The sequence below is a fragment of the Salminus brasiliensis genome, chromosome 1 (assembly GCF_030463535.1).
Source record: "Salminus brasiliensis chromosome 1, fSalBra1.hap2, whole genome shotgun sequence".
Taxonomy (NCBI): domain Eukaryota; kingdom Metazoa; phylum Chordata; class Actinopteri; order Characiformes; family Bryconidae; genus Salminus; species Salminus brasiliensis.
Window position 1 is genome coordinate 29,063,261 of NC_132878.1, and position 14,930 is coordinate 29,078,190.

Genomic DNA, 14,930 nt, shown 5'->3' on the forward strand with positions numbered 1-14,930 from the left:
GGTAGTGTCAGTCTTTAGAGCTCAGACTCTTGGTAGTGCCAGTCTGTAGAGCTCAGACTCTTGGTAGTGCCAGTCTATAGAGTTAGGACTCTTGGTAGTGTCAGTCCTTGGAGCTCTGACTGTTGGTAGTGCCAGCCTTTAGAGCTCTGACTGCAGGTAGTGCCAGCCTTTAGAGCTCTAACTTCAGGTAGTGCCAGCCTTTAGAGCTCTGACTCCAGGTAGTGCCAGCCTTTAGAGCTCTGACTTCAGGTAGTGCCAGTCTTTGGAGCTCTGACACCTGGTAGTGTCAGTCTTTAGAGCTCAGACTCTTGGTAGTGTTAGTCTTTAGAGCTCAGACTCTTGGTAGTGCCAGTCTTTAGAGCTCTGATTTTTGGTGGTGCCAGTTTTTAGACATCTGACTCTTGGTTGTGCCAGTCTTTAGATCTCTGATTCTTGTTAGTGCTAGGTTTTAGAATTCTTACACATGGTATGGACCTCTGCCTTTGGTAGGTCGAGTCTTTAGACCAGTGGTGAGTAACTCCTGGAGGGCCGGATTCCTGTGCAGTTGTGTGCTTTTCCTGTCCAAACATACATGATTCAACTGTCAATTGTCAGGTTTATTAGGTCTGTTAGAGCAGGGAAATCAGTAAAATGTCAAGTCAAGTCTGATTTATTTGTATAGCGCTTTTTACAACTGTTGTTGTCACAAAGCAGCTTTACATAATTAGTACTTAATAAAGGACAGAGACAGAGAAGAAAGAAGAAATAACATGAAGGATCAAAGACCCCCCGTGAGCAAGCCAACGGCGACAGTGGCAAGGAAAAATTCCTCAGAGCTGGAGGAAGAAACCTTGAGAGGAACCAAGACTCACAAGGGGGACCCATCCTCCTCTGGTCAGAACTATTTAAACATTAATGATAAAAATTACTAAACCAGATACAACAAAAAGTTAATAGTGGTGATAATAATAGTGGCAGACAGCCACGAGTCCATCTAGGTTTGAACACGGCCACCAAACAGGCAGCAGTGGCAGGCGGGTGAGCCGCCGGTCCGCCATGGGTGGTGGCGGGTGGGGGGGCCCGCTGGCCGGACTGGTAGGTGGCAGCTGGTTTGACGCAGTTAGAGGGGACCTCAGCGGGCAATCTTCCAGCAGGTCGGGCTGTGTGGCCATTTACTCGGAGAAGGTAAAAAGAGAAAGAGAAAGTTAGTTCTGAGAGGAATTTTATGGAGGGCAGAGAATGTTGAGCATCAGCATCAGGGTATGTCTGACGACTCTGGCAGGTCTGATTATCACAGCATAATTAAAAGGAGAGAGCCAGAAGGTAACACGGACATGGGCCCACCCTGAGAACACCAGCATCTATCTGCTCCACCGTCAACAAACCTGAGTGATCGCGTGTAAGCAGCGAGACGACAGCTCCAGCATCTCAGTGTACTACAATTCCCTGGGTCCGCGAACCCCTGGACCTGCAGCCCTTATCTAAGAAACATTAATTACCAAAAGCTAAACTAAACATATAAGTTTTTAGCTTAGATTTAAAGATTGAGACTGTGTCTGAGTCCCGAACATTATCTGGGAGGTTATTCCAGAGTTGGGGGACTTTATAAGAAAAGGCTCTTCCCCCTGCTGAGGTTTTCTGAATTTTGGGAACGAGTCCAGCACCCTGAGATCTAAGTAGTCTTGATGGTTCGTAATATACAATAAGATCCCGCAGGTACTCAGGAGCGAGGCCATGTAGGGCCTTATATGTTAATAGAAGAATTTTGTATTCGACACGGAATTTAACTGGGAGCCAATGAAGTGCTGATAGAACTGGACTGATATGGTCAAATTTTCTAGTTTTAGTAAGGACCCTGGCTGCAGCATTTTGCACCAGCTGAAGTTTATTGAGGTTCCTGCTGGAACAACCTGACAAAAGTGCATTACAGTAATCTAGCCTTGAGGTAATAAAAGTGTGTACTAGCTTTTCTGCATCTTGTAGTGATAAGGAGTTTCTTAGTTTGGAGATGTTCCTGCATAAAGGCTGTTCTACTAATATTAGCTATATGTTGCTCAAATGATAAATCTGAGTCAAATGTGACACCAAGATTTTTAGCCGCTAAACCAGGAATAATGGAAGCATCAGCCAAGTCTAACGTTAGGTCTGAGGTTAGGTTCTTATTTCTAGTGTCTTTTGGACCTAAAAGGAGAACCTCGGTTTTGTCACTGTTGAGGAGAAGAAAGTTATGTGACATCCAGAGTTTTCTATCCTTTACACAGTCCTCCATTTTCTGTAGTCTAAATTTATCGTCAGGTTTGGCTGATATATAGAGCTGTGTGTCATCTGCATAGAAATGGAAATTAACGCCATGTCTGCTTATAACTGAGTGGTAACATGTATAATGTAAATAATAGCGGTCCTAAAATTGAGCCTTGCGAACTCCATATCTTACTTATCTTAATGTGCTGGTCTCTGGCCCTCAGTTCCCCACCCCTGCTTTAGAGCACTGATTCTTGGTAGTACCGGTCTTTATTGCTCTGACTCTTGGTAGTACCACTTTTTATGACTCTTTAAATTTGGTAGTATTTAGAGCTTTTACTGTTGGTAGTGCCAATTCTTTAGAAATTCCCTTAGTTGGTAACAATCTGTTAGTGCCAGTCTTTTGAGATATTCCTTATAGTAGTATAGATCTGTAGTGCTGTTACTCTTCGTAGTGTCACTTTGTAGTCTTCAAACTATTGGTAGTGCCAGCCTACGGAGCTTTTACTTTTACTTAGTCTGTGACTCTTTTTAATGCATCATGTGGCGTCTTTTAAAAATGTTTCGCACATAAGATGGGATGTCTCCTTGTTAATGCATGCAAGTATGGCATTTCCTCTTTAGCCATATTACAGATCCTGTCTTTTCTCTTCACAGTGTGTCCTAATTCTGTGTTTAGCTGTGCAGTGTAGTCTCTAGAAAGTTCACTTGTAATTTACACTGAACACCTGTACCTGTGCTGCCTGTAGCAAGGCCAGAGTAAAGTCCACTTGGCAGGTAAGGCAGTTTTGTTAATAATGTTTTATAAAGGGAAAAAGAGAAAATATTATGATGCTGAAATCAATAGAAGTGGACAGAATATATCAATTTGGAATATTAGAATCCTTCATTAAACTTGAAACATTAAAACTTTATTTTGGCCATTAGCGTCTTGCCCAAATAAAGTTATCAGGATATTTTCTAAAATATCAAAAGATTTGAATTGCACTGAAATCTGATATTTTGTGACGAACTGAGCCAGTTACCATAAAATGACAATGAATAGAAGTTTTGTTACATTAGACCATAAGAAGTAATAATAAGATAATGGATCACAAAAGACATGTCAGGTCTGGCAATAGGAGAACAGCCCTGTTTCATATTAATAATTTTAATAGTCTTTACTGTGTTTGTGTGAATGAATAAGAACCACATGTTCAGTGTCACATGTTTAGGCCTGTTTAGTGATATAAGGATTTTTATGGTATGTTAATATCAGCCAAAGTCTGTTTTTATTTCCCTCATTGTGAAGCTGCACTCATTACCTTACAGATACTCTGATAAAAAGATCAATGAGTACACACCCATATTATAATCACTAAGCCGCATTCTGATGCAGCATACCGTTACAGTTAAACATGATTTCTGATATTTCATTAATCTGCAAATATACTATCCACTTATATACTATAAGTTCATCTCTCTTTACTGTCACCACCATCATAGTTCTGAATGAGTGTGTGGATCATATGAACATTATAGAGCACTACAGAGCATCTCCTACACTTCCTGTAGTGTATTACATTCTGTCAGAATGAGTGTGTGAATCATATGAACATTATAGAGCATTATAGAGCATCTCCTACACTTCCTGTAGTGTATTACTTTCTGCCAGAATGAGTGTGTGGATCATATTAACATTATAGGGCATAATAGAGCGCCCCTACGCGTTCTGTAGTGTATTACAGTCTGTCAGAATGACGGTGGGGCTCATATGAACATTATGGAGCATCTCATACACTTCCTGTAGTGTATAACAGACTGTCAGAATGAATGTGTAGATCATATGAACCGTATAGAGCATTATAGAGCTCCCCTACACTTCCTGTAGCGTATAACAGTCTGTCAGAATGAGTGTGGGGTTTATATAAATATTATAGAGCATTATAGAGCACCTCCTACACTTCCTGTAGTGTATTACAGTCTGCCAGAATGAGTGTGTGGATCATGTGAACATTATAGAGCATTATAGAGCTCCCCTACACTTCCTGTAGTGTATTACAGTCTGTCAGAATGAGTGTGTGGATCATATGAACATTATAGAGCATTATAGAGCTGCCCCTACACTTCCTGTAGTGTATTACAGTCTGTCAGAATGAGTGTGTGGATCATATGAACATTATAGAGCTCCCCCTACACTTCCTGTAGTGTATTACAGTGTGTCAGAATGAGTGTGTGGATCATATGAACATTATAAAGCATTATAGAGCTCCCCTACACTTCCTATAGTGTATTACAGACTGTCAGAATGAGTGTGTAGATCATATGAACATTATAGAGCATTATAGAGCTCCCCCTACACTTCCTGTAGTGTATTACAGTCTGTCAGAATGAGTGTGTAGATCATATGAACATTATAGAGCATTATAGAGCTCCCCCTACACTTCCTGTAGTGTATTACAGTCCGTCAGAATGATTATATTTAGGGTGCTTTGAACATACAAGTCTATGGTAGAATGCTTCTTTGATTGCTTGATTGACTGTAATGTTGGCGTTTTAAGGCAATTTTATTCTAACAGGAAAAACACTGCAGTGATTTCTTTAATTTTCAGTGGTTTCCTGTAAGTGTGTGTGTGTGACAGAGAAAGCAGGTACTTTCCCAACCACTGGAATGAGCACTACAGTCAATTAGGCACTTTGACTTTGAGCTAATGGAGTATTATGGGATAGAATAGTTTTGCAGTAATAACTACAATTCTGAATCCAGATCAGAAATAATCTATAATAAACACACTCACTAATGCTTCAGTGGGGTAACTCCACAGCTTCTCTTAATAAACACACACTCTCAGGCCTAAAGGGATGAGCTTAAGTTGAGTGTTTGGTTCCACTGTCTCTCAGCTCTGAGAGACACATGACAGAGGAGAGCTGTGCTGTGAGTGTGTGAGTTGGTGAATGATACACAGAAAATCAGGAAGTGATGGATACTCCTTATCCTGTTAATGATTGGTGAGCTTTAGCCTCGCTGAGTGTAATAAATCAACAGAATTCCGAGTCCGTTTACCATCAACCCCTACAGTAACTGCCTTAATAACACACTTATCTAGAACACGCCTGAGGGACAGCCGTTGGGTTAAAGGTGGGGATCTCAGACACACAGTATTCAGACTTTATGGCCTGTTTTAGTCATTGTGTTGGTCTTCATTTTGCTAAATTGACTTTTAACTGTGATTCTGACTCAAAATCACAACCAAAAAGAGAATTGGAGCAGAATCACATTTAGAGTCAGAGTTGAGTGTGTGATGAGTTAGTCATGCAGTTAGCACCATGCTAATTGGTGGGGTTTAAGCATCCATTACTTGTTAGCTACATTATCATTGTAGCTCCAGTGTAAAACTGAAGAAACACAAACATGTTGTGGCTGTTTGACTACATTTAGAGTAAAGTGGTCATTTCTGTTTAATTTCTATTAGAATTTTTTTTTTTTTTTGCTTTAATGAAGATGAAAAAAGTGTTTGAGGAACAAATAGAAATTGTGGAGAAAATTGATGTAACAAGCACAGGAGGTGGAATCAGGGTTCTATGTCATGATTCCTGTTATTCCAGTGTGTGTGTGTGTGTGTGTGTGTGTGTGTGTGTGTGTGTGTGTGTGTGGTTTAGCTGCAGAGTGCCATATGATGAGCATCAGGTGTCTGCTTTAGTGGTATGTGTGTGTTGCGTAACACTAAAACTGGAATGTGTGTGTTAGTGTCTGAAAGGAGGTGTACTCACTCACTAATGACTACAAGTTTGAAAACTATAACGCCTGCTTTTCATCGTTAGAATTCAGCAGGAGAAAGAAACCATGTTTTCTGAGAAGGAGACAGAGCCACTGTCTGTGATCAGCAGTCACAGAATCCGGGTCAGAATCAGACATAACTGAACCAGCAGTTAGTGTTCTCCTCCAAGAACTTGGTGCAATCGATGACTCAACAAGATAATTTAGAAATATATAAGAAGCACTAGACTACCCCTTTAATAACTGTAACACTCCCCCCACACCTCTCCCCACCTCGGCTCTATAGGTGGTACTTTGCAGATACAAAGCGCTTGGATGCTGAGAAGCTGCTGCAGGCGGACGGAAATCAACACGGAGCATTCCTCATCAGGCACTGCGAGAGCCAGGCTGGAGAACTGTCACTGTCAGGTACACACCCATAGTTAACTAGTTAACTTAACTCCTGGTTGTAAAGCAGTGAAGTGTTCAGACGATGTGCTGACTGCTGTGAGTGCAACATCATTACTGTAAACTCACAAATGAAACAATACAGAAAAGTCATGCATGTCTTATTATTCCACTAGGATAAGACCACTGGCACTGTGTGGGTAAGATAGCTGACCCCAGTGCGGGTGAGAGGCCTAACCTCTAAAATAGTGATAAACCCCTAAAATAGCGATTGTCTGCTGACCGAAGTGAGAGTTTGGATAAAAAAGGATAAAGGATAAAGGTGCACGTATTCGTCACTGTACAGCGTGGACTGTACAGCGAAATGTGTCCTCCGCATTTAACCCTGTTTGAATCCATTTTTTGAATCCGCATTTGTCTGTTTGAATCCAGTGGGGAAACAGCAGCGTGAAATATAAGTAACCCAGACAGGATTACACCCCACCCCCCTCACTGCCTCATAGCATTCACCCTTTACCTCGTTCTCACACTCTCGTTCTCTCACTTTCTCTTGTGCTTCCTTTCTTTCTCAAACTCCCTTAGTTTGGTTGTATTTCTACAGCTCAATAGAACTCTGTGGGATGCTGAGAGAAACTTATAAACGACTCTCACACAGAGAGATATTAATAATATTAGTAGTAATATATAGATTATTTCAATTAGTTTCTCTCTCTCTCTTTCTCTCTCTCTGTTCTCGCTGTTGTAATAAACACTCTTTCTAATGTGGAATTTGAGTGAGATCTGGGGAATGTGTGTGTGTGTGTGTGTGTGTGTGTGTGTGTGTGTGTGTGTGTGTGTTTGTTTGTTTGTTGATGCTTACTCTGGTCAGGAGACGTGGTAAGTTTCTGTTCCTGATCAGAAATTACTGCTTATCCTAAACACTTCCCTGTACTCACACACACACAGACACACACACACTCCACCTCCTGTTTAGAGAGATATAGTGTACTGCAGCTGAACTGCTTATAGCGTGAGAGTGAATTCAGAAGTCAAAAGTTTGAGTAGGGCCTGAGAATTTTGTCAGTCCAGAATTTGGCAATTCAATACGAAGATTCGACTCTTTGTTCATAGTTTTGTTCCCATGTTGGAACATAGTTTTGAGCATTTAAAAATGAGTAAAAGAAACGTGGTGTATGATGAAAGATTGCAGCTATTTTAATTACTGACATATAATGAATTTGTGGAATATTGAGACAAACAGCAGCATGTATTTCTGTTTAAATAAACTCTTATAGCCTATTTATTTCTCTTTAAACATCAAAAACTAAATGAAAAAATAAATGAAACTAAATTAATAAAAGAAATTAGTCAACATTTGAATAATTAGATGGAATTTTTAGATGGAAAGTAAAATGGAAGGCCTGAGAGAAATGTGCAGCATCATCTCATATTCAACTTAGGGGACTGTATTTTTCATTAAATATAAATAAATCTTACAAATTAACAAATAAATAATCAAACTAAACATTTGATTTAGCTTCAGAAATGTTTAGCATGAAAAAGCTAATGTTTTCCCGACTGTCTTCAGTCTCTTTTTCCTGCACAACAAATAGCTAATAGGTCTAGAATGAATAATCTTCCTAGCCTATAGAAATCACTATGCAGATGTGTGATCATCCTTTCCCGTGTTCTGACGAGCCCAGCAGAGATATACAGAGCATGTATTGTAAATTAGCTGTAAATAAAAGTTACTGCCTGTATTAAATCTTGCATGAGTACATCTTACTTTGTGAAACTGCTGAACCAAAGATGTGATGATGTTGATGATATGGTGTGTGTGTGTGTGTGTTCATGTATGCCTGTGCATGTTTAGTGCTTGACCAGGATAAGGTGAAGCACTACAAAATCAAGCGGACGGACGCCGGACACTACTTTGTGTCCAGGAGCCGTAGTTTCCTAGCGCTAAAGGACCTGGTGCAGCACTACACCAAGCAGGAGGATGGGCTCTGCGTCCGGCTCGGACAGCCCTGCAAGAAGGTACTGACTGCCACGCGCCCACCAGTACTTACTGATCACTACTGACTACTCACCCACCAATACCTGCTGACTGATCACTTATTGACAATTACTAATCACAAACCAGTACCTGCTAACTGCTCACTTACTGACCAGTACTGAAGTCACATACAAGTATCTACTAACTACTCACCTACCGACCACTACAGAATTCTTAACTACTGACCACTATTGATTGACTCAAACATGTATAATTACTGACTGTTCAACTCCTGACCACTACAGTACTGAAGTTGCGGGATGCTGATTTACCTGTACCCCACCAGGGCAATAAAATGTGTGTGTATGTGTGTGTGCTTGTTAGGCTGAAGCTCCTCAGACTCATGGTCTGTCCTACAACACAGTGGATCAGTGGGAAATCTCCCGCAGCTCCATCCAGCTGCTGCAGAAACTCGGTGCTGGACAGTTCGGAGAGGTTTATGAGGGTCTGTGGAATAACACAACCTCTGTTGCTGTGAAAACCTTAAAACCAGGTAAACATACACACAAAACGGGGGGTGGGGGCGGGTGCTGAGCAAAAAGTTTGTTCATGTCATGTTAGTGGTCCTTGAGCAGAGTCAAAGGTAATGTGTTTATGTTGCGGTTCTCCAGGCAGAATGGACTCTCAGGACTTCCTGCGTGAAGCTCAGATCATGAAGAAGCTCCGACACCCCAAGCTGATCCAGCTGTATGCAGTGTGTACCGTGGGGGAACCCATCTACATCATCACTGAGTTAATGAGCAATGGCAGCCTGCTGGAGTACTTACATAGTGAGACCACACACACACGCCAGCATTGTCATCTTTTGGTAGATAATTGTGTTTGTTGAGTGCCTACTTGACTGTAGTCTCCTGTGCAGAAAACATATTTTACTGTAGATATTTTTGCTAAATGAGACGGACGCCTGCATGGTGCTGTTTGGGACTGCATCCTCATTGCTGCAGTTCCTGGAGATGTTTCAGAAATGAAAAAAAGAGTATCTGAAACAGTTACCTTTGTTGGAGTAACTGTCACTGCTGTCTAGGGAAGGTTTTCTACTAGATTTTGGAGCATTGCTGTAAGGATTTTATTGCATTCAGTGACAAGAACATTAGTGATGTCAGGATGTTGGATGATGCACCCTATTTTATCGCCAAATCCCCAACCCATCCCAAAAGTACTGGATGGAGTGCCATTATTCCTGAGAGCACAGTTCCACTGGTGCCAAAAGGTTCATGTTATCTGCTCCAGAGAGTCCTATTCAATTGGTAGTACTTCTCTACACAGACTAGACAAGCTTTGTGTGTGCACTTGCATATCTGTGTTAGCAATGGGTGCAATTCATTAGACGGGGTGTCCACAAACATTAAGACATGTAGTGTAGATAAGGAATTTCATATTTCCTGTAGTGTGACTTGTGTTTTGGCTCCCCAGTACCCATATGGGACTTAATATGACTAACCCAGTATAACTTATTATTGTGTTAGAACTGTGTTATATCCTCTTTACTCTTGCAGTTGGTTTGTGCAAGTACATGTGGGAAATGCTCACAACAGACTATTACAAAAATGCACTGAACACATAGGATGTGCAGAGCGTCCAGTTGTTGGATATGGAGGCAGTACAGTGCCCTAGTTTTACGGCTGCTGAGAAGGTGGAATGTCTGTTAAAGTTCAGTCTTCCGAAGGAACTGGAATCCTGCTTTATTCTGCTCAGGTTTTCATCCTCAGTGCTGCAATCCTAACAGATACTGCTTCTTAGGTCGATGAAATGAGGTAGTAGATAGTAGGGGTCTGCTGTCAGTGAGGGAAATCTCCTCTCCGTCTAGCAAAGGACCTGAGGAGACCCATCCTTTTACATGTCTTTACTGCTGCCCTGGGCTTTGCAGGGTTTTCTGTGTGTTGACCACAAATGCACCATCATTGCCTCAGTCCTGGACTTCTAAGACATGCACAGATCATAATTTAGTGGCAGTTCTGCTAAGGTTGAACATATTTCTATCTAGTCTAAAGCTACATAGCCCATGCATCCACGCCTATCACCATTACAAACTCATTCTGTAAGACGCAGACACCTGAACAACATATGCATAGAATACTGTACTAAGAAATGTAGTGATGGAAGGCTGTATCTCCTTTTTTGCTCCTTTTCACGTTTCGATATAATGTGAATCTGGAAGTTTTTACAGTCTTTACATTGGGTTCGATTTTCATTATGAATGGACCAATACAAATACTCCAGCAGGACTTCCAAATCCAAAATAACATCCATTAAAGTTAGGAAAGTTTTACCTGGAAAACACAAACTTGCAGCTACTTAAGTAGAGCTGCCAAATGCTGCCTTCCAAATAGGACAGTGGATCTCAGGAACTGCATATGCCACCTAAAAATACTGCCTACTTGGGCAGCTGCTTCTCGAGTGTACTGCAGCAAGAGTGCACCCATAATCATGCTGTGCTCCTTCTGGTAGTCCTTCTGGAATGAGTACCAAGCATGTTCCTGATGTCAAAGCACCTACCTGTCACTGGGCAGTGTTTAGGCTATCTTTTCTAGAGCCCGGTTATTAAGTGCATTGTAACCCCTAAATGCTTCTAGAGTAGCTATTAGGGCACTCAGATTCAGGCCTTTTGGATTCTAATGTCCTCACTGGAAACAACACTGGTGAGCCTGGTCTTACTCGATGTTACTCGGCTATTGTAGGTGCACCTGTATCACAGGCAGCCAGTTATTCATCTCATTTCTGATTTGTTGCACGTCATAACTCGTGGGAACAAAAATGTGCCATTCTAAAAAAGTGTGGGAGAAGCCCAGCCCTTGTCTCTGCTATTTCCAGCTTTGTCCTTCTGTTTCTTGCGGTTGAAGGTCTGGACTACACTTCTAATGCTGGCATTTGTTCTGTAATTAATAAAAAAAAACAGCTTTGGGTTTGAAATTGAGATTTCATTCATTTCTAAATTTGACTTTAATAAGCTCTTGCAAGCTAAACATTTCAACAGACACATTTGAAACTGACCCTAAAATCAGAACACAGGTTTAGGAAGGAAATATTAGAATGAAAGCAGATCCGATGAAAGGCAGTATAGGGCATGGTTACAGTGTTTACACTGTATGGGGTTACAATGAATATGACTCATCACCTCATTAGGATCACATTCAGCTTAACCACAAAAGGACTAAAATGCACTGTCCAAAAGCGATACTTCATCCCATTTATCCAGTTTCGACAAAACGTAGTCGACATATTCAGTGTCTCATATTTCCTTTCTCCCCGTAGAAGATAGAGGGGCTGGTTTGCGTGTTCCTGATCAGATAGAGATGGCCGCTCAGGTGGCATCAGGAATGGCGTACCTGGAGCTGCAGAATTACATCCACAGAGACCTGGCTGCCCGAAACGTTCTGGTGGGGGATAACAACGTGTGTAAAGTGGCGGATTTTGGTCTGGCCCGAGTGTTTATGGTGAGAAACAACACACACCCATATGCCTACTGCACCTGTTCACATCTAAAATCTGCGTGACTGACCTGATACTTCTGCACCAGTGCAGAATTTTATTAAAGAATAATAAAAATAAGAATATATTTTTATATTTATATCTTTTTATATAAGAAGAGCATAAATAATTCTTCCCCTCTCTCTCCTTCTTTCTTTGTCAGAGGGAAAATGATGACGATAATGATGGTGATGAGGAGAACGTATATGAAGCGAAGGAGGGCACCAAGTTCCCGGTAAAGTGGACAGCTCCGGAGGCCATTATTGACAACAAATTCAGCATCAAATCTGATGTCTGGTCATTCGGCATCCTGCTGTACGAGATCATGACCTACGGACAGATGCCTTACCCAAGTATGCACACTCTCTGCCTCTCTCTCTTTTTCACTCACACACACACACACACAGCCCAGTGTGTTTGAAATCGTCACTTTCTCTGTTTCTCTCTCTGTGTTAGCTCTGACTAATAACCAGGTTGTGCACAAGCTGCGTACTGGCTATCGGATGTCATGTCCACCGCAGTGTCCAGCAGTTATATTTGAGATAATGATGGACTGCTGGAAGGACACGCCCAGCGATCGGCCCACCTTCGAAACTCTGCAGTGGAAACTAGAAGACTACTTCGACCTGGACATCAACTCGTACGACGATGCAAACCGTTACTGACCTACGCCAACACAGCAACAGCTCCAGGCAACAGCATCCTTGGCAACAGCTTCCCGACAACAGCTCTCTTAGGGCAACGGAACCCATGGCAACAGCACCCATGACAACAGCCTAGTGCCACCTCCCTTTAGGCAACAGCCCAATTGCAACAGCTCCACAACAACAGCTCACCCAGGCAACGGCACCCCTGACAACAACATAATGCCCACACCTTCCTCCAGGCAACAGCACTAATGGCAACAGTCCAATGCCTACATCTCCTTCCAAGCAACAGCACCAATGGAGACCATTCAATGACAACAACTCTCCCTAGACAATGGAACTTATGACAAAGGCCCAACACCAACATGTCCTTCCTAGGCAACAGCACCCCAAGCAATGGTACTCAAGGCATCAACTCCTCCAGTCAGTGGCACCCATGGCAACAGCCCCACAGCACTGATGCCCCACTCTCCTCCTGAGGTTTTTGAATCGATTACCTGCAACAGATGTGATGATACCGACTCTTCCTCCATTTTTGTATTGTTGTAATCACACCTTCATCAACCTGCCCTTATCATATCCCTCTGGAGGAATTCCTGGCACCATCGTAAGGGCTGTTCCGTTACGTCATGAAATGAGGTTTGGGCGAGGGACTGATTCAGTTCAAAGATAGACTTCAGCAGCTGAACTTTCAGACCCATGACACAGCAGACCAAAGCTGGCCATGACCCAGAGCAGTAAAACACGTTAAAGTAAATGATATTGCAGAACTATAAGATTCCATTTCCTGAATCCTGAAGAGCTGAGATTTTTGTAGTGAACTCCATCAATTCTACATGACTGCCAACCTTCTATTACGCTAGCTTGGTAGTTAACAAGCTCTGGGCTACACAGCTAGCAGCAGCAAAATGACAGTGCTCCAGAAAAACACAATAAACTATACAACCGTTAACCGTTAGTAGATTGGGGGTGTTTAACTTATAGAGAATTCTACAGCCATACAGGAGTTGTGTGGGGGGGCATTGGAGACTTTGCTGAACTATTATATAGAAGCTATTGAACGAAACTATACACAGAAGCAGCTACAGAACTAGTGTCATCCGTCAGGTGTTTTGGTGCCATTCCTTACATTGTTTTTTCACGTCTGCTAGAAAGGGTGACGCATTCCTGCTGACATCAGTCATCAGCATGTTTTACATTCGTATCTGTGTGTGTGAGTGTAGCCTGCTGAACAGGTTTCTGTGTAAGACACGCCCCCTGACAGAAACTGGAATTTTCACACTTTCTATCTATAGATGTGAAACAAAAAGAAGCTGTGTGTGTGTGGACCTCCACATCAGGTGTTGTTGAATTGTCATTTTTCTTATTTTCTTATTTTGTTATTTACATAACAAAACATGTCTGCTGTTTTGTTTTTCAAACCCCAGCCAGCGGTTTGATCAGTTTTTTTCTCTCTCTCTGTGATTGGCTGACACTGAAACTGAGGGTGCGGTGTCAACACTGAGTGAGATGTTTTAATAATGCTAGTATTTATATCAAATACAGCAGAGTTAATAGATCCCACACACAATCCAGATGAAGTATGCGTACTGTATAAGTATTTAATAGAGCAGAATGAATAAATTGCAGGTGTCAATAGATGGAAGTATTTTTGTATGGTATTTGCTGAGTAATTGTATGAGTGTGTGTGTGTGTGTGTTGAGCCAAAGTGGAATTAAAATGTAAGCTAGTAATGGATTAATTTCCCAACAAATATGAATTACAGATTTCTTTGTAATTTAATGTTCATTCTTGTAACAATAAACATACCATCTTACCATTGTACTATCTGTCTCGCTCACTTCTCCTGTCTTTTTTTAGAGGAAATGCTCAAACAAATATCCTAGATAGCATGTAATTTTGGCCCAGTTAAAGCACTTATTGGTCAGTTAAGATAAGTACATAACTATGGCCCAAAACTAGCCCCAGTGCATTTAAGGCTGGCCATGAAATTTGAACTCTGGCCCACACACGTGTGAATGATGGGTGGATTTGGATAGCTCCTATTGCACCGATGGAGGAAAGAATGGATTCCACAAAACACCAGAAAATCCTGGATGCAAATGTCAAACAACCTGTTAAAAAGGCTAAAACGGACAGTGTGGGCAGACCTCAAACAAGCTGTGCAGCAAGACTGAAGAACCAGAGGCCTCCTTCAAAGAGGAGGAGAAAAAATCCACAAACAGACTTCGCTACAGTACACCTTACAGTAGCTAGTCCTGACTCTGTTAGGTGCCCAAACCTTTTAAATTGTTTGTTATGAAAGCCAGAGTAACTATGCATTTGGCTATGTGTATGTGTGATTAGCTACAGAGGCTGTTTACTGCTTCCCAATAAAGAAAACCTTACAGAATGTGTCATTTGGCCAACAGTGGCC

At 41.7% G+C, this 14,930-nt stretch overlaps 1 protein-coding gene across 2 annotated transcripts in view; it reads left to right on the forward strand.

Moving 5' to 3' along the window:
- The window catches only part of frk (fyn-related Src family tyrosine kinase), a 16,541-nt gene extending 2,203 nt beyond the window's left edge, over positions 1–14,338 (forward strand). For both annotated transcript variants that reach the window (XM_072676687.1, XM_072676688.1), the window contains 7 exons: positions 6,264–6,385; positions 8,217–8,380; positions 8,724–8,892; positions 9,011–9,169; positions 11,652–11,833; positions 12,031–12,220; positions 12,324–14,338. In XM_072676687.1, the coding sequence (XP_072532788.1) occupies positions 6,264–6,385; positions 8,217–8,380; positions 8,724–8,892; positions 9,011–9,169; positions 11,652–11,833; positions 12,031–12,220; positions 12,324–12,532 (1,195 nt within the window). In that variant the 3' untranslated portion in view covers positions 12,533–14,338. The remainder of the gene's footprint in view (positions 1–6,263; positions 6,386–8,216; positions 8,381–8,723; positions 8,893–9,010; positions 9,170–11,651; positions 11,834–12,030; positions 12,221–12,323) is intronic.
- The last annotated feature ends 592 nt before the right edge of the window (positions 14,339–14,930 follow it).